The 19,346-nt window shown below is 41.2% G+C and overlaps 2 protein-coding genes across 8 annotated transcripts in view; one reads left to right on the forward strand and one right to left on the reverse strand.

Moving 5' to 3' along the window:
* The window catches only part of efr3a (EFR3 homolog A (S. cerevisiae)), a 46,038-nt gene extending 41,535 nt beyond the window's left edge, over positions 1-4,503 (forward strand). For 5 of the 7 annotated variants that reach the window (XM_028976059.1, XM_028976060.1, XM_028976058.1 and 2 more), the window contains 7 exons: positions 61-188; positions 489-539; positions 1,015-1,094; positions 1,473-1,521; positions 1,606-1,709; positions 1,824-1,873; positions 3,044-4,503. In XM_028976059.1, the coding sequence (XP_028831892.1) occupies positions 61-188; positions 489-539; positions 1,015-1,094; positions 1,473-1,521; positions 1,606-1,709; positions 1,824-1,873; positions 3,044-3,149 (568 nt within the window). In that variant the 3' untranslated portion in view covers positions 3,150-4,503. Of the gene's footprint in view, positions 1-60; positions 189-488; positions 540-1,008; positions 1,095-1,472; positions 1,522-1,605; positions 1,710-1,823; positions 1,874-3,043 lie in introns of all 7 variants that reach the window. The other 2 variants (XM_028976061.1, XM_028976063.1) reach the window with 1 other exon arrangement.
* Positions 4,504-5,209: 706 nt separating this feature from the next.
* Positions 5,210-18,859, reverse strand: oc90 (otoconin 90). Its single transcript, XM_028978054.1, has 13 exons — positions 18,786-18,859; positions 17,283-17,348; positions 16,441-16,624; positions 15,400-15,512; positions 15,168-15,287; positions 13,193-13,252; positions 12,851-13,012; positions 12,710-12,766; positions 8,716-9,864; positions 8,341-8,430; positions 8,078-8,249; positions 6,018-6,124; positions 5,210-5,928 (listed from the first exon to the last, which is right to left on the reverse strand). Exons 1-13 carry the CDS (start codon positions 18,841-18,843, stop codon positions 5,597-5,599), a joined length of 2,670 nt encoding a protein of 889 aa, XP_028833887.1. The 5' UTR covers positions 18,844-18,859; the 3' UTR covers positions 5,210-5,596.
* Positions 18,860-19,346: the final 487 nt, after the last annotated feature.

The following is a 19,346-nucleotide window of genomic DNA, read 5'->3' on the forward strand; positions in this document are numbered from 1 at the left end:
CTGGAAGATAACTGTGCATGTGTTTTTGTGCACGTGTTTGCATGCATCTGCGTGTTGCAGGCTGCCAGCGGCATTGCAGAGTGAAGACAGGGGTGTGTATTTCAGCGTTTGCGAGGTTTCTGAGGCACTGGGTGGGTCAGGCTACAATGTGGAGCGCCTCTGTGTTCCTTACGTGCCACAGGTCACAGGTCAGTAGTCTACTGCAGGTTCCCTTACAGTTGCATCTATACACACAGTCCTACCAAGAAACATGACCTGATAAATAAATGCAGATGTCCTGTTCAATGCACATCACCGACCTGTCATGTAGGGGTGTAGGAGTCATTCAGGCAGTTGTACCTGGTGGTACAACGTCTCTCATGATGTGGGAGCTGCTGTATGTGCTGTCCCTCTGTCTCTACTAACCACTTGTGTCTCTTTGTGTTAGCATGTACCTTCATGCTGTACTAACTTCTGCTCTTCTGTTTGCTCACTGTGTGTGTGATTAGTTTTGTACACAGTAGGAAAGATCCTTCACAGATGCAGACAGACTTCTAGAGGTACACACACGTCCCTTTTGCCTCTGTAGTGTGTGCGCTGGTTTAGGATTTGTGCACAGCACACATGCACTTGTGTGTATTACCCAGTAGAAGCTCAAGTTGCTGCTGTTAAGATCCTGAGCTGTAGATCGGTGATGGATGTGAGGGATTTGTAGTTTTGCTTTTCTGACCATTGGGAGTTGTAGATCAGCTTCAGATACTGATGGGCATTACTTAGAGTTGATCCACCCCCCTACTCCACCCAGAAACTTGAATATCTGTTTTTTGTCTGTCATGTATTTTTGTATTTGTGTGTTAAATGTTTGTCTGTTGACTGGAATGTATGTATATGTGTGTGTTCTTTTTGTTTTTTTTTTATTGTTGCTGTCTCTGGGATTTTCTGTCTGGTGAGTAGATATCTGTCTGTCTGGCTCCTGGTTACCGCAATGAAAGAATGGGACTGAGGTCTTGTACTATATGTGTTTCTCAGATGAAGATCGTTTGACTCGCAGGAAGAGTTTTGTGGATACAGTTTCCCTACAGGTGGACATTCTGTCCAACAGCCTGCCTGATAAGGTACCCAAAACACACACAGTTACCATTATCTTCAGGACTGGGCAAAAATGAAATCATTGCTGAATACCGAATACATTGCCTTAAATGTATTCTGTTTCAATAGACAGTAGTGTATTCAGAATACATTTAAAATACATATTTTCTGAATGCCTTTGTCAGTGATATTGACATGATATCAATTTTTTATATACATTTATTTGATTGCCTTTTTACGTTGAAGCAGATAATAATATACATCTTTCTCAAACTGTAGAAAAATACTTCTAAATACTGCCTTGTAAAATGTAACATAATTTTTGTATTTTCTATAAGCATCACTATTCCATGGATTCAGTTTCACCCCAACCCTGATTAATTTTGTCTGTCTGTATGTCACAGTCTCAGCTGGCAGAGGAGATTACATTTGAGACCCTGAAGAAGGCGATTGGTGAGTGTCATAGAAGAAATCATAACTACAGATCATGCAATCATAGTTTTATTTCTTCTTGTGTGTGTTTGTGTGTTTACACAGACACCACTGGGCTTGAGGAGCAGGAGCGGGAGAGGAGACGACAGGTGATGGAAAAGTTCCAGAAAGCTCCATTTGAGGAAATTGCTGCTCACTGCGAGTCCAAGGTAGTTTGTGTGTGCTTATATGTTTTACTCTCTGCCTAGTTTTGAGTGACTTCTGTACACAACACACACTTAATATGTAAAAATGAACCTTTTCTCTTTTTGTGTGGTTCTCAGAACAACATGCTCCATGACCGTCTGGCACAGATTTTTGAACTCACGATCAGGTAACCTGTTTCAGCACTTCTTTATGCTCATCTCGGGAGTCACTGTTTTGTTTTTTGTTTTTTTTAGTCTTAAATTCACCATTGTCCACCAGATTTCGACCTACAGCTTTATAAAATAATTTTATAAATGTAATAAATATTTTAATATGTGCCACAAAATCATTGGTGCTGTTATAATAAATTTAATTCATTCCTGTTAATGACCAATTGCCTTCACGCTAATGACCATGTTAATGAACAGATATGCAAAAATATTACAGTTGTTCTTGGAGCACAGTTTAATTAGGGTAGATTATTGGAGTCACTAATGTTATTAGGAAGGGAAGTCTAAACAGGTCACCAACAGATGTAACCTGGCCCCCCAGGAATGGAATTCTGTTCTTTAGGGGATTGTGAAGGAGATCCGAAAGATAAAATAGGACCTAAATTATCAGGAGGGTTGAAGAGGAGCAGTAAACCTGAACGCTTTGTGAAACTGTTGAAGCTTTTTGACGGGTGACATGGCCGATGGCTCGAGACAAAGAGAGGAGGTGGTGCTGCTGAATTCTGCACTTGAAAGCTCTTCTGGTCACATGAATATGAGATGCAGTTGGTTTGCGATCACACATGTGCTTTGGTCTTTGAAGGTGACTAAGCCAATCATCTTTTACAAACAAATCTATCCATTTAAAAGGCCTTTTAGACCATTCATCCACAATCCCTGGTTTTGTTAGGATCCATTTGTCTGATCTCTTCCCCAGAGGCAGATGATTTCTATGGGTATGATTGCATGCACCCACACAAACACACAAAATGACCCCTTCCGCTCAGCCATTGTGCTCTGGTGGCTGAATCAGACCCAGCTGGCCTCTGTTCTTCATGGTGTCGGCAGAAGCGCTGTGGGCTTCATGTTTGTATGCCATTGCCTCCCTGCCTTAAATCAAACATTATTGCATCTGGGAACAATAAGCTTTCACAGCAGTCAGTTGTTAAACGAACACACGTTAGTCACACTGACCACTGGCTTTTGCGCATGTGTGTTTGTGAGCATACGTCATTGTACTTACGTTTTTAACCAAAATGACCAGCAAAACCTGATACTTTCCTTGCAGTCTGTCATCAGTGTGTTTTTTTTTTTTTTTTTTTTTTTACATTCTGTGTGTCTGACTGTTTATCTGTTTGCATTTACAGACCTCCGCCCAGCCCATCTGGTTCTTCCTCTGTGACATCTGGCCCCGCCCCCTACCAGTCTGTTCCTGTCTACGAGATTAAATTCCCTGACCTCTGTGTTTACTAGAGTGTGTGTGTGGCCTCCTCTCCACTCTGTAAAGCAGCTTTTAGTCGCTTAACAGCTGCAGCAAATTTAGTTAGAAAGAGAGAGATAGCATAAGATGGAGGCATGTACATATATTTGATTACAGATTACTGATAAACATTATGATGTTCAGATGATTGCATCATCAGCCTCATAGACGCTTTTTATAATCTTCACACATAGGACTAAGAGTATATTTAGATATGAGTGAACTGTATTTAGATATGCGGTAAACAGAGACAGAAGTGTTTAAATGTTCACTAGTACAAGTTAATGCTTACATTAAGCTTTCTCAGTCTTCATGTGGCCAGTGTCTTTAGCACAGACTAGTTCAGCGCCTCCTAATGTTTGTGCGTTATTACATGTGTGTGTCTGAAATGAGCCGTGTATTTGTGTTCATGCTGGAGCCGTGGTATTCCACTCATTCTGCACTTTTGAAATCTCATGTGATGTTAGAATAGAATGAGATCTGTGTGCTGAAAATTGAGGGCTGCAGTCGTCTTGGATTATAGCTAATAATTTGTGAAGTGCTGCTTATTTTACACACTGTGTCAGGATTTAGACCACTCACCGAATCTCGCCAATCCATACATTATCTTGTACACCTGTATACAGACACACAGTTCTGATTTTGCTGCACTTGATACTATTGCAGGGCACTGTGGGTAAATTAGAAAATGGCTGAGTTTCAAATATGGGCGATGCCAATGTGGGGGAAAAGAAAAGTTTAAAGGGGGAGAGAACTGGAATAAGATGAAAGAGGGAGGAAAGAGGTCATCCGAGGAGGTTTGTTATGCTTTGTGGACTCAAATAGAAGGTGATTGTTGGGGGTGCATGTGACCTTTGACACTTGGATCAAATGTGTGTAATTGAGAGGGATCCTGTTGACTTCAATGGGGAATTCATTTCAAAGATTTCCCTGCACATTTGGTGCATGCGTGCAAAAAACTATTTTTCTACTGGGATATGCTTGCTCACGCACTCAAATTCTCAGATTCACTGCTGGAGTTAGAACAGTTGTATTCTATTACACATACACACTGGGGAGCATATCAATAAGAAGTGGTTGCCATGGTGACCATATCATTTGCACTTTAATTCCATGCATGTCATCTGTTCAATTAATGTAGGACAGGTAGAGAACTTTTAAAATTCGGTGGACAGGTTCCGCAGTTGCAGGCGCTGATCAAATGAATGTAGGATATAATGTACTGATTTATTTTTGTTTCTGAGAGCACTTAGGCTTTTATCAGACTGTCCTGTTGGTGACAGCAGACATATTCGTGGCCATTACTCAGTGAAATGTAATACATTGTAATAAAGATTTTATATCCAACTCCTCTGGCTCCTGTCTTGCGTGTGTGTGTGTGTGTGTGTGTGTGTGTGTGTAGGTCATACAGAAAATTTATGTGATAAAAATGTGACATTTTTGTTCACTGCAAATCCTCACTGGTGAGGATCTCTGCCTTAGCCCACCCTCCTTTCTCTGACCCCTGCCTCGCATTTAAATGTCTCGATTGCCAGTGTGTAGGCCAAAATTTTTCATCTACTGATGCCACAGCAGATCAGGCCATTGCTTGATCAGCTGTATTATAAGTTGAACCCCTGCCTAAACAGCATCTCATCACATCAGTAACACCGACAGTAGCGAGATGGTTATGATGTTTTGGTTTAAGCGGATTGCTATCCAAAGATATCCAGCCATTACTTGTCCTGGCGTCTGCAATGGGGGACTTAGATAGCAAGGTGGATTGACTGAGTGAGGTTTATGGTGTACACAATGTGATTTTTACATACTTGCCCCTTCATCCAGATAAGGTGGACCAGCTTTGTACTTTAAAACAATATATATTCAAGTTCAAGTAGTTTATTGTCCTATGTACAATGTAAAAAGCTCAGTGTAAATCACACATTAGAACCATAAAAGAATTTATTTTTGAATGAGGAATACAACACAGCTACGACAATCTAAAACATAATCTAAAAAAAAAGCCTAAACTAGCTCTAATTAAATTGAATTGCTGTTAGGCCCTGAAGTCTGCTTCATATGGGTATAACGGACACTGGGGGTGAGACTGTTTATGAGTAATGCAGAATGAGTCAGAGGCATCACTGTCCCACTCTGCTCTGAGTGTGTGTCTGTGTGTGTGTGTTTTTTTTTTTGTGTGCATTTTTAATACTTGCACAAGCTATTGGCACAAAATGTCTCACTCATCAGCAGCATCCCACTGACAGACATCAGTGGCCTCCAAATTAAATCTGTCGCAAATGTTATTACCGCTCCTCCTAGTGCAGACATATCAAAGGGGGCTGCAGTAGCGACTGGCAGGAGTCTCTGAAGGCCAGACGCACGGCGGCTGCGTCAGCACCTTCTGAGGTCTCACCATTCACCGCACAGCAAGAATTTCAATGGATTAAACATAGGTGGTTTATTTTTCTTCCTCATCTGGCTCCTCCTCCTGTTTGTTCTGTTCTTCCTCATCTTCTTCATCTTCAGGCGGCTCCTTTGTCGTTTGTTTACTGTGTGTTTGTTGGTTGTGAGCTGAAGGCGTGTGTTGAGAGTTCTGCTTGGAGGAGTCGCTGGTCCGCTCTTCTGCACTCTCTTCACTGGATAGGGGAGGGCGTGGCCTGTGCAGGCAGACTGGGCGTGGTCCGTTGCACTGTGTGCGGAGGCTCTGGTTGAACTGAGCAGTGGCCATGCATTCAGCAGTTGTGCGGTCACACACACACTGAAGACGATCACACACGCTCACGCCAACGCCTGCACCACAACGGAGAACAGAAGTTATGGGTGTGGTCTGGCAAAATTATTTGCTAGTGGTCTAATTTGAAAACCTTGAAGATGCTCACAGTAAGCTCTTCCAGTCTCACAGCTAACTTTAGCATTGAGCTTCCTCTGCCTCCCACAGCCCAGGCGTCGGATCTGCTCCAGACAGCACTGATGAAGAAAACAGCACCTAGCGAAGAGGAGGGGTGTGAAGGACATTACTATCAGCCCTTAGTTAAATGTAAATACAGGAGTCGATGTCTTGGTGCATGAAAAAGGCACAAAAATAAATGTAATATTTCTGATATAAGAGTGGATAGCTTTTGAAATATATGTCTGAGTTGGACATTTCATGAAATACATAAATACATATGAGACAAGACGCTGCCAGTCATCTGTATCTTGGTGAGGAGAACGCCACCAAGCCCTTTTTGTTGGGTTTGAATGAACTCTCACCCAGAAGGCGAGCATTATTTGGGTTGACGAACAGCTCTCATACACCCTTCTTCTCATTCTGGATGGTTTGAACTCACTCGAGTGTCCCATCCATACCCTCTGGGGTGTGAGCAGGGTTTGAACCTCCATGAGGAGACCCCATTGGATTTCAAGTCCAATGCAGCCATCCAGTTGGATCACTACTATTAGAGTAATTGTCTCAGGAACACATCCACGGCCAAACCAAACCTGCAGTGAATCTGAACACTCTGGAGATGCTAGATCAGGGCTCGGCAACCTTTAACACTCAAAGAGCCATTTGGAACCTTATTTCCACAAAAGACTTTACTTTACTTTACTTTATTTAGCAGACGCTTTTATCCAAAGCGACTTACAAGAGGAAGACACCAGCAATTCTCGTTCGATTTCTATAGAATATTGAGTTTACAAACTAAGAGCCCTGATAAGGCTCAGACTTGTCAGTGAAGAACATGCTCAGAGATTGTTAGGTGCTAGACTAAGAAAAATTATAATGTATTTATACATTTTTGTAGACAGCATACGGGGAAACCGTAAATGTAAAATGATAACACTGCATATATTATTTTTACTTTTATGCTATGTATAAAAGAACTAGACTAGTGTGTGAGGGGGCCAGTTTAATGCCACCAGAACGGCAGTTTTTTTTCCGTTTCATTACCAGAATGAATATGTGTGTGGAATCCGGTGATGTGACGGATGTTTAATCACCCAGACAAGTCTTAAAACCTGGCTGGACATGTTCTGGAGATCTGGTCACCCTAACTTAGTGGCACTATGCTAGTTCTACACAACTTGCTTAAAGTCAACATATGAAACTAATTAAACACTAAACATTGCAAACAACTGTTAGCCCAAGAGGCTTCACATTTTGAAACGCTACTCTAATTGACAAAAACTGATTAACAACTCTGTTGGAGCTGCCAGGCATATATGCATATCGGCCATTTGTGATGCATATTTTAAGTTACAAAAATAACAATAATACTGAAATTTTGAACTACAATAAATGATAACATTCTTTTGTTTTTTTTATTTGCCAAAGCCAAATGTGTATGTGGCTCCAGAGCGGCGGGTTGCCAACCCCTGTGCTAGATCTTATTCTAGTGCCTTCAGAATAAACTCCCATAATGTATATATTTTCAGCTGCTGACAGCTTCAGCTTTTAAGATGCTGGTTACTTTCAACATTTGACTTCAGTTATTATCTGCCAAAGTACCTGCAGTTTTCCTGGCTGAGAGCATGTGAATGTGATGTCTTGACCTTGACCTTTCCAACAGCTGCAACATCCTGATTGCAGGTTTGCTGCTCCCTGTCCTTAGGTTTTCAATGTAGGACGAGGAGGGTGCATTGCTTAATATTCACCATTTTTTGTGAGTGCATAATCCAGGCGCTCACAGTGCATTTCATACTGCCATAACGTTCAAACAGCAATTTTATTAAGTATTCTTGGCATTTCGTACATTAATATTGATTAGCAACATATCAGCATTATTCAATTGTCAGCAGAGTTCAGGACTTTACATTTTATTTTGTGGGCAAGTTACGAGTCAAATGTAAATGTCAGCTAATTTGCCAAATAAATTGACCAAATAATGTGCTGCTTTGTAATTTGGGTAGAATGTTTGTGTGTGGTTTTGTGTCTCCCCTGAGAAACAACGTGTCTTACCGGTCCAGCTGGTCAGCAGGCGGTCCTCTGCCTTGCTGACCACAGTAGCAGCCGTAATACTGGAACTCTTGTGGACAGCGGCCAGTCAGACAGTGCAACATCTGACCCAGAGCGGGAAAGTGTCTCAAGACCACACCCCCAGGGCTGAACTGGGTGAAGGACATAGTGCACTCTGCACACATACACAAACCTTTTTAATCATAGGAAAACAATAAACTCCCTTATACAGCAGCGTCTGTAGAATATCTGCTACTACGTCTCACCTTCGTGCGGCTGCACCTCATCCAGTCCTGCTCCTTCCAGTAATGACTGAGCAAAGAACGGCACCGCCCTCTTCTGGATCAGCAGAGGGCCTTGGGCAGGCAAGGTCAAGCACACACATTCGCATCAGACCTAACCATGTTATTACCAGACACTGCTGCCTCACACACAGGCGGGAGCATCCACGCAGTTACATTAAATGCCCTCCATTCTTTTTACTGATTGAAAGCAATCAATTAATCAAATAGGCTTTATCTGTATAGCAAATAAATGCTGAGTCCCTGAATTATATTGTCTGTACTGCAGGAATAATTCGGAGTTTTAACCAATGGGTCTGGTATTTGATGTGTGACAGCACAGACGTAAAGGATTCATACCCCCTCCATCCATTTCCTGGGAGCTGTCTGATGGCTCCGGATCCAGCTCTTCATCTTTTGAGATGTCATCCTCTTCATCAGTGGTGACCTGTTCTACAGGTGGGGCCTTCGCGGTTGAACTGGCAGGTTTCTCAGTACTGAACACTGAGATCTTTGCGACTGAGGTGGAGGTTGGCCATGATGTTGTTCTTGTGGTGGTTGTGACTGGGCCTTTGGAGGTGTGGTGGGCTAGTGAGGAGCTTTTGTGTGAGGTGCTCTGTGGTTTTGCCATTTTGTGGGTTGTGCTTGTTATTGCATTTTTGGGCAGGTGGGTTGTTGTTTGAGAGGGTTTTAGTGATGTGGTTGATTTGTGTTCTGTGGCTTTCCAGGGTGGCTGTGATTGAAGTACTCCTGGTTTTGTGCTTGTGACTTCATGATTAATTGGGGTTGCTAGAGCAGGAGTATGTGTTGTGGGTTGACTTTGAATGGTATCTTTATTTTCAACCTCATTAGATGAGTCCTGGTGGATTATAGGTAGTGGAGATGCCTTTACTGTGTGTCTTTCACCACTCTCTTGGTCTTCATCATTCCCAGTTTCTTCAGAGCTGGTAGGCAGAAGCTCTAGATTAGGCACCTGAACTCCAGTCTCTCTGGATTCAAGACTACTACTGGTCACACTTGGTACGTTGGTGATTGGTTGTGAGGTGAGATTCAAAGGGCGTGTTGTGAGGTGTAATAAGATTTTTTCATCATTTCCCTCATTGTCCTTCTCCTCCTCATGAGAATCTGATGTGCTCCAGACTGGACTGGTATACAATGTTGTCTCATTGGTCTGTGCTGGACTAGTGTACAGTGTTGTTTTACTGGACACAGTGGTACTGGTGTTCTGTTTGGTGGGGATCGGTGTTTTTTCCTCATTGTCCTCATCACTCTCCTCTTCTAGAGAGGACTGAAATTGGACAATCTGTGTACTTGCTATATTTGAAGATATGTGTGTTGTGTTTGGTTGTGTGTGTACCATGACTAAGTCCTTCTCTGTCTTTGGGGTGTTATTAGAGTAAATGCTGAGGTGGGATTGCTGGAATGAAGTGAACTCAGGCTGAGGTGTGGGTGGTTTGGTGCTGAACTGAGGCTGGTGTGTTTTGAGGTATTCTGGCATCCAGTCATCACCTGAATGAATTAGAAATGATATATGATATGATATATGACCTGAATGATATTAGGTATGGATGGATGGACAATTAAGATAATTCAAAAGTCAAGGCAGTCATGATTTTGCTACAAATACAAGGTTATGATTTAATAGCACAAGCAGGGTGTCTTCAACTCCAACCTCAGGGCAATGTGACAGGACTATGTGGTCTCCAGAGAGGTGATCACCTGAGGTCTGAGATGGACCTATTTAATATCTCAATTCTATGATCCCAATTTGCCTTCTGTAATCTTTTTGGTTGGCTCTGCCAAATTTTAGATTTTATTACTGGGCTCCAAATGTTATGAATTTTAAGTATTGGAGTCAATACATGACCTTTGATTGTTATCCAACTTGGTTGATGATGGAGGCAAATATGGAGCCAATATAATTTGTTCATTCTCCCATTCAGTGTTCTGTAGCACTTAGTACCAAGAACATTGAGGTTAAAACCCCTTTCAGAATTTGGAATCAGTTTAGGTCATATTTTGGCCTACAGTCCTTCTCCGTTTCTGCCCCCCTTTTCTGCCAATCATGCTTTGCTTCTGTAATCAACATTGGCTTTTCTATGTGGTCAATCTTTGGCATTAATAATTTCAAAGTTTTGAAATATATTTGTAATGTTTTATATCCTTTTCCCAACTTAATGATAATGCTCTTCATATATATTTATTTTTTAGATATTTGCAGGTGTATTGTTTTTTCATAGTACGTTGCCCACATTCCCGCAGTTGCCTGCTGAGCCTGTGCTGGATGACATTTTGAAATCAGTTTCTGGTTTGAGGTCTTGATATCACAACTTTGATAGGGGAGGGGAAAACTTGGTGAGGCTATTTCCTCACATGAGTTACCCTATCACTCTTATGCCGATGACACACAACTCATCTTCTCTTTTCCTCCCTCAGATCTACATGTCGCTTCCAAAATCTCTGAATGTCTGACTGATGTTTCATCTTGGATGGCAGCCCATCACCTAAAACTCCAACCAAGACCAAACTAATATTCATTCCAGCAGATTCTACACCTCAGCAGGTTCTTGCTATCTAACTGAACAACTCTCAGATCTCTCCTTCTACAACTGCATGGAACCTTGGAGTAACTATGGACAACCAACTCTCCTTCTCAAATCACATCACCAATGTTTCCCGCTCATGTAGATTCCTTCTCTACAGTATCAGACAGATCCGCCCTTATCTATCAACACAGGCCAGATATTTGTTCACTCCCTACTAATCTCACAACCGGATTACTGTTCGGTAACTTCCTCCTTGCAGGTCTACCTCTGAATGCCATCTGGCCTCTACAACTCATACAGAATGCAGTAGCACAACTGGTTTTCAACCTTTCCAAATTCTCCCACACCACCCCACTGCTACGCTCCTTCCACTGGCTCACAGTAGCTGCCCCCCACCGCATCAGATTCAAAATACTGATGCTGGCATACAAAGCCAAACATGGGGTAGCACCATCCTACCTCACAGCCCTTATTATATCTCATACTGCACTTCACACCATCCGACCCTCCAGTACTGCTCGCCTGGGCCCTCCATCGCTGAAGGTAAGAGGAATACACCCATCTAGACTCTTCTTCGTCTTGGCAGAAGAAGACTTAACTTTCTTATAGTCTGATTTATGTAAAATGATTGTATTCATGGTCCTAGTGAACCAGAACTGATTACTACATTGATGGTAACATGACAGCATGTTGTAAGTCGCTCTGGATAAGGGCGTCTGCTAAATGCCGTAATTGTAAATGAGAAAATAGAACCTGATGCCCTTTGTGCATTGTTTGAGGTCTTTTCATCATTACCTCCAAGCAAGATGCACTGACTTCTTCAATAAAACTGGAAAAGATTAGGTTGTCATTGAAGGGCACCTCTAATGAATTTTGGAGAATTTGGGGCCCTCTTCTCCAGTATCTTCCTCCTGTTTAATGGGACATTAGTAGATTGACTAGCCTGGTGTTTATGATTTAATTACTATATTTCTTTATTCACACTGACCACAGAGATTTGTCATTTTTTAAAATATTTTATCCTGTTTTGTTTTGGGGTTTGTTTTAGTCATTTTACTTATTTTTGTCATTTCTCTCTTCTTTTCTCTCTCCTGGTTTTGATTTGTGGGTGTATTCAAAGTACTTGTTATTTTCATTTAATCATTATCTGTTTCTATAGTTCATAAATATACTATTGTCTTGCATGCTACCTAAATATGCTCAACTGAAGCCATATTGAAAGTGAAGTGATTGTCATTGTGAAACACTGCAGCACAGCACAGGGTGACACAACGAAATGTGTCCTCTGCTTTCAACCATCATCTTTCATGAGCAGTGGCAGCCATGACAGGCGCCCGTGTGCATTGTGGGGAGCATTGTGTGGGGATACATTGTGCTTGCCCAGTGGCACCTCAGTGGCACCTTGGCGGATCGGGATTCAAACCATCTGATTACAGAGCCGCTTCCTTTATCCACTAGGCCACCACTGCCACCATATTGAAATGTCAGAACATGCATTTCCATTAGCAAATTGATTGCATGTACTGTAAAGCTTAAACAAACAAAAGCCACTGTTCTTTCCAACATACAAGAATGTACAACATCCCTCAAATCTACGTGGTTATGTGACCCTCAAATTTAAAATCTCTGGTTCAACCTGATAATGCCAATTTGACTGTAATACATCTGCAAGCAATTTTCAGAAAATTCTCTGGTGAGTTTCATGATTCGTTTCAGCCTTATTCATAGTAACATATTATCATGTATCACACAATGTCACAAATCACAAGATAATAACGTGGTTGAGCAATATAAAGTTAGAGGCCTACCGTTCGGCGAGTATCCCAAAGCACTATCGGTTATGTTTGTTTCCTCAACCTCCATATCTGCAGGAGAAACACATAGAAGCATCGCTTTCTGTCACTGTACTGCAGGACTTACGGCTTTATAAATAGTTTTCCATTGCATACCGGTCTGACCCTCAGAGGCCTCCATCCACTCAATATCCCCATCTATCCCCAAAGTCTCATTGAAGTTGGTCATGTTGAGGAGTGCTGGGTTGATGCTAGGTGAGGCATGGTTGCTTGGAGACTGATATGAACTGTTATTTAGGGACTCATTAAGATGCAGACCTGCAGAGACAAAATAAACTTTTACACAGCATCCGCACTCAAAGTGTGTATGCTTGAGTAATCTTCAAGCATTGTGTATGTGATTAAGGTCATGTACAGTGTGGATTATTTTTGCTTCCAATGAAACCTTCTGTACAATTAGCGACTTTTAATTGGGACCTAAATGCAGGGGACCGTTACCGTCAGCATTCATCCCCATGGAGATGTCAGGCAGTTCCAGATAAAGCTCCACCCCTGCTGCTGGAACAGAAAGCATGAGACAGTGACACATGTTCTAGAATGCCAATGGATGCTTGTAAAGCTTAAAGATTGAGTCATAAGCTGTGGAACGTCCTCCTGAAGTTCAAACGTATGAGTCCTCCACCCACATCCCTCGTTTTTTCCCGTCCTTTCTCTGTCACTTACTTTTCAGCATGCGCTGTGCTCACTTGAAGGTAAAGGTCACACTGTAATTGGCTAGCGAAGGAAGTGGTATATTTACCACTTGACAGTATGTGTCAGCTTTATGCTTTTTTGGGCTATAACTTATTTCTGTCTTTCCCTCTGGAAGAATGTGTCAATCTGCAGGGATATCTAATAGGTTCGTATGTGAACTGGAATGAACCAGAGAGCTTCACCTGTACTATTCACATCCTCACTTTTGATGAGTGAGTTGGGGGCATATAGGTTGTGGTCAAAGTGGCACTAGCGAAGAAAAGAGCTTATAAAAGTCCGAATGCCTGTGTGAGTGTAAACTAGGATCCCCTAAAGGATGCAAGCCAGTGATCTTTAAATAGAATACAGACAAGTGGAAAATATAAGGAATAGAATGTGACTACATATGAAACAGACATTTTTTGAACCGTTACTTGTGTTGAGTACAAAGTGATTGTGCCTGATCAATTGTATTCAGTGATAAAACATTACTTAATATAGGGATTCCCTGGCTACTAATTAGGAACCATATAATCCTGAGAGAGTTCAAATGACTTTATTTGAATATGGCCACTGCTTTTTCCATTTTTGTTTTCTAAAATTGTTATTCTTGTTTGGAGGCACAATGGTGTTGCAAGAATAACCTAATAGAAGGGGGCAGTGGAGAATACCATCTTTTGTTTTTTCAATTTTATGTCACATAAATGTTGAATGGTTCCTCAGGTGTTAAATTGCATCCACATGACATGAATAGCAATCATGTCATCCAGATATAAATATGCACTCACTGTCCACAGCTTATTCCTATAATAAATATCCCAAATGTCATAAATGGAAAGGAAACACTGATATGTTTGACAATTCTGTATGATATTTCTGTAATAGCACCCTGAGAATCCAGCTGTGACCCAACATCTTATTAATGCAAAATAAAGGTTTTTGTTTTTTTCTGTCTTCCATTGACAACATAATCAACTTCAAATTCTAATCCAGTGTTCAAATGCTATTTCATCTGGTTCATTGTAGAGGGGATTGTACACAAAGACTCTCTTTGAGAGAACTGCTTATGGTTAGAGCCTTCGGCTATACTAGTGTGGACACTTTCCTAATTAAAGCAAGCTTTTGTCTTAAATCATGTTCATGTAATCAATTAATTGAACTGATTAAATAAACTGATTTTTTTGTAACTGATTTTTTTAAACATTTGCACTGAAAAGCAATACCACTGGACTCTATGGAGTGTAGTCAGTAAAGTCCAGTGGTAAAAACTGATTAATGTAGACACTGTTAGTGAATGGGTAACCCAGGTCGGTTCAACTGTGTCTCATCCATATGAATGTCCCCCCACATAAATGCTGCTGCTTGCTCATTTAGAAAAATGAGGACATCAACACTGTGAAATATAGGCACTATCCATTATTGCAGTTCTTGTTACTGCTATAAAGACACTGTTATCAGCTGTTATCAGCTGTTATCACTGTTACTAGCTGTTTGAGCTTGTTTTTGTTTTCTTATATGAAATGTAAAATGCTAATTTTTGATAATGCCAACATTTGTTTAATATCACTCCTTGTTGCCTAACAAACTCCTTCAGATGAGGAGCTATGCTAGTGCATATGATGGGGAGATGATCTGGTCAGTTTCATAATACACACTATAAAAGCAAACAGAATGGATATATTTTGTGAAAATTGCTTTGGTTTTCTCAATACACAACTAAGAAGTCTTCATTAGGCATTACCTTTCTCTTCTGTGATTGGACAGTGGTTTTTCATGCCTGCCTGGTAGGAGGAGTTTGCGATGCAGGCAATAGCAGCCTGGTCGCACTCACAAAAGGCCTGCTCACACCAGTCAGGGGATTCTGTGAACCAAATGCATCAGAGAATGCTTTCAATGGTACAGCTACTGAGGAAAAAGCTCATATCACTGCATGTGTGTGTGCGTGTGTGTGAGAGGGAGAGCATTTGTGTTACCACAGCTGAGGTTTGTTAGATGAGAGCAGCTATAATCGGTGTGTGTTTGAATTTTCTGGCGGCAGGTAATTCCCTTAAGTTGCTCATAACATCGACGATGGGTCAGACAGCACCTGCAATCCACACATAAATGACACAATATGAGCATGTGAGCATTTGTGTGTTATTTCCAGATCCTGAACTTTAATGAGTCAAATCATGTTCCTGCTGATTGGTGTGTACATGTGGGATGGCCTGTAACATTTACAAACCCTCATATCATAAAGAAATATTGTATTTTTATATGCATCTTTTGTGTGACTTATAGCTCACACAGTTCATTCAACATGTCAGAGGAACTTTATTACAATATAGGTCTCATGAAGTTCAGTTCAGATGGTGGTCATGCACAAACCCTGCATGATTTTGAATGAAACATTTTTTATACTGTTTCAGTGGTGTGTTGTAGTGATGAATGCTCAGTGTTTATCTAAATAATAACTGTTAAAGTGCAAGTTGGGTGCAGCTCATTTCTCTGCAGAGGAATGAATTCCCAGAAAGAACCAGACCACAATGTTGTGCTGTGCCAATACATGGCCACTGTTGTATAAAGTTTAAATGGCAGCAGGTGCTCATGACACTTTACTATGGTTCCTGTTGTTTTGAAGACAGAATTTATGGCATTAAGCAGGTGCCCTTATCCAGAGCGACTTACAATCAGTAGTTACAGGGGCAGTCTTGCTCAGGGACACAATGATAGTAAGTGGGGTTTGATCCTGTGACTTTGTGGTCTTCTGGTTCATAGACAGGTGTGTTACCCACTAGGCTACAACCACCTTTGATTTAATATGATTACCACATTTGATTTAAAGATACAAACACAGAGTAAACTACATGCTTACATGGATAAGTATTGCATGATAATGCAATGACATTCACTTGTTTTTCTTTTGTTCCCAGATTAACCACTTTTTAAAGTATTTTTATGACATTCTTATGTCTAGAATTATTTCACATCAATGACTAAAGACTAGAAATATGTGGGCTTTGTTTTTTTTGTACCTATCCAGGGGGTCTGTACTCTCGCTCCCCCTGGTCATCTCACTGTAGGTGCAATGGCAGCCATAGGTGTTGAGGTGGGCAGGGCAGAGGGTGGTTTCACAGCGCAGTCGAGCAGAGAACAGGACCACACCCATCAGATTGTCATATACATAATTCAACCAGGAGAACCTCACACCTACACAACCTAGACACACACACACACACACATGCAATACTATGCAAAATGCAATACAACCTGTGGAAACAAATGCACTGTTTTTACGACAACAAAGTCACAGGTTCAAACCCCACTTGTGTCCCTGAGCAAGACACTTGGGGGACTGTCCATGTAACTACTGACTGTAAGGCACTCTGGATAAGGGCATGTGATAAATGTAAATGTATGGCAAATGTAAAGCAATGTAATATTTTTCTGCTTGTAGATAATTCATTTGGATTGGGTGTTGGGAGAGACCCTTTCACGTTTTAAAAATAATTATTTGTGTGTTTTTCTGATTTAACATTTCATTAGTTTCACTATTGATTAAATTAGTGTTGCAAAATGGACCAAACAGATCTCCAACCGTAGGGCATTACATGTATGCAACATTTATCACAGTGATTGTTTAACCATAGACACATAATAAACTCATAACAACAGTGCTGTGCCAAGTTTTATTAATAAGACACACACACACACCTCACACTGACTCTAAATTGTTGGTATGATTGAGTCTTAATATTTCTCCTGCACCCTGCAGAGGAATTTGATTGTGGGTAGGACAAAAAAATATCTTTTTGCTCACACAGACACACATACACACAAACCCAGAAAATAATTATTGAGAGAGTTCTAAACTTACCAATTAGAAGTTTGTCTGTGTTTAGATCACTTGTTTCTGGGCAGAACACAGATGTGTTGCTAAGAGCTGAACAGATGTTTAGATGTCAGGGCAGGCACAATGATCAACACATTCTTCCAAGAATGAAAAAGTGAAAAACACTCACGCATGTTTGAAGTTTGCATGCTCATTCACATTCATTTTTTATCATGCTAGTGCACAGTATAGCATTAATATATTGTTGCTTAACAATGGTTTTGTTCAAATAACTGAACGTGCATATTTATTTTTGTAAGCAAAAAAAATCGACACAGCCAACAGCACGCACTCAGAAATATGAAACTTTTCTGAGTGGGAGCATCATTTAAAAGGGCAGCTGAGCAGCTTTTGACCATCTTAAGTGTGATTGGTGAGTGTGTGTGTGGCAGAGTGTTGTGTGTGTATGGTCCTGTTTCATATTTGATTTGAAAATAAGACGCCGAGCTGAATGCCTTGACTATATGCTGATTGACAAGAAGAAACTCTGTTCACCCCTGACAAGAGTCCCCGTTCCTGGTGGTCTGTGTGATACTGGTGTGTGAAATTAGCTCAGTATGTCTGCAGAAGAGTGGTTTGATCTTGAAGGCATGTTCTGTGGTGCATTATTTCACATGTGAAATGTTTTGACGTATCTAATGAACAGACCGCTCTTATCATCGAAACATGAACAGGCATCATGACTCAAGCCATGTCACGGTTTCCCTTCACCCATTTTCAATTACTATGGTAATTTAGTGTGTGTCTATATTATAAGCTGTTTATTTGTTTGAAAAGATCTGTTCTTGTTGAAGCAACGCGAAGTTGAAACAGTCTGGAGATTCTGGCTTCCAAGTGAGACAGTCCCAGACCAGTTTTACATGTGAGAAGCACGTAAGCGCACATGTCATCAGAGCAGAGTGTGACTCAGACAGGCGCTGAGTCTCCTGGGACTGAACAGACCATATTTTACGTAAGCCAGGGGCCTGTGACTCATAGCCTCTTTAACCGGGACCAAACGTTCATATCTTTCATATCGAGGGGTGAAATCCAGATGGGCACAAGTGACATTCTGAGTGAAATGGAGATTTATATGAATCAAATGAAATCTCTGAGTGAGCCCTTCTTTCAGCCCAAAGTGCACAAGTAAATCCTTTATCGATCTAAAGCTGGAAATCAGTAAACAGAATCAGAGCAAACTACAAGCATTTTTGTTCTTTTGGTCCTTTTCTAAAGTCTGAAAAATCTCACTTACAGCCCTTTGATTCCCACCCTTGATATTTTGAATCGTCTATGAGTTAAAGTTGACAGAACACTGAAATCACTTGCGGCCTTTAAAAATTCTTAGCTGAAACGTAGCTGATTTATATGCAGCAGTCAAACTCATTCAACTAATCTTGTACACAATGCATACTGGTCAGTGAAGTAGATGCAAACTGGTGTATAAACATTCTAGCACTGAAACATGAAGTAATATGAAATTAGCTAAGAAATATTTGTTCTGCTCACCAAAATGAAGACTCAACAGCAGCACAAGCATGATGGTGCGTGGAGCCTGAATGCTCATCCTTCTGACAAATGTATCCAGTTATTCCTCCTTATGATGGGTGCTGCTCCATTCTTAACATTTTTATGCCTGAAAGTGCATCTATCTGAATTCCTCAGCCTCTTATAAGCCCACATGCACTCAACCATGTTAACAAAGGGCCACTCACAACTCTCCAGGTCAAAGGGCAGGTAAGTATGATTGCCAGGGGAACATGACCACCTCAGGACACACACAGACACACAGTGGATGACGATCTGATGAACAATGTGGGAATCTTTGTTTCCTGCTCTCCTACCTCCCCCCTTCCTCCCTCTCTCTCACACACACACACATACCTGTTTCTGAATATCCTCAGGGCCCAAGCCCACAACAACACACACAACTAAATCCTGACCTCAAATTTGATCCCTCGTTCCTACTTCCTCTACTTCTATTCATCTTCACCATGCCACCGGAAGGAAAGGAGGATAGGAGCAGAAGCTAAAGAGGAGAGAGTGTCTTTGTGGTGGAACAGGTGTTCT

This window comes from Denticeps clupeoides, chromosome 4 (genome assembly GCF_900700375.1).
Source record: "Denticeps clupeoides chromosome 4, fDenClu1.1, whole genome shotgun sequence".
NCBI classification, from domain to species: domain Eukaryota; kingdom Metazoa; phylum Chordata; class Actinopteri; order Clupeiformes; family Denticipitidae; genus Denticeps; species Denticeps clupeoides.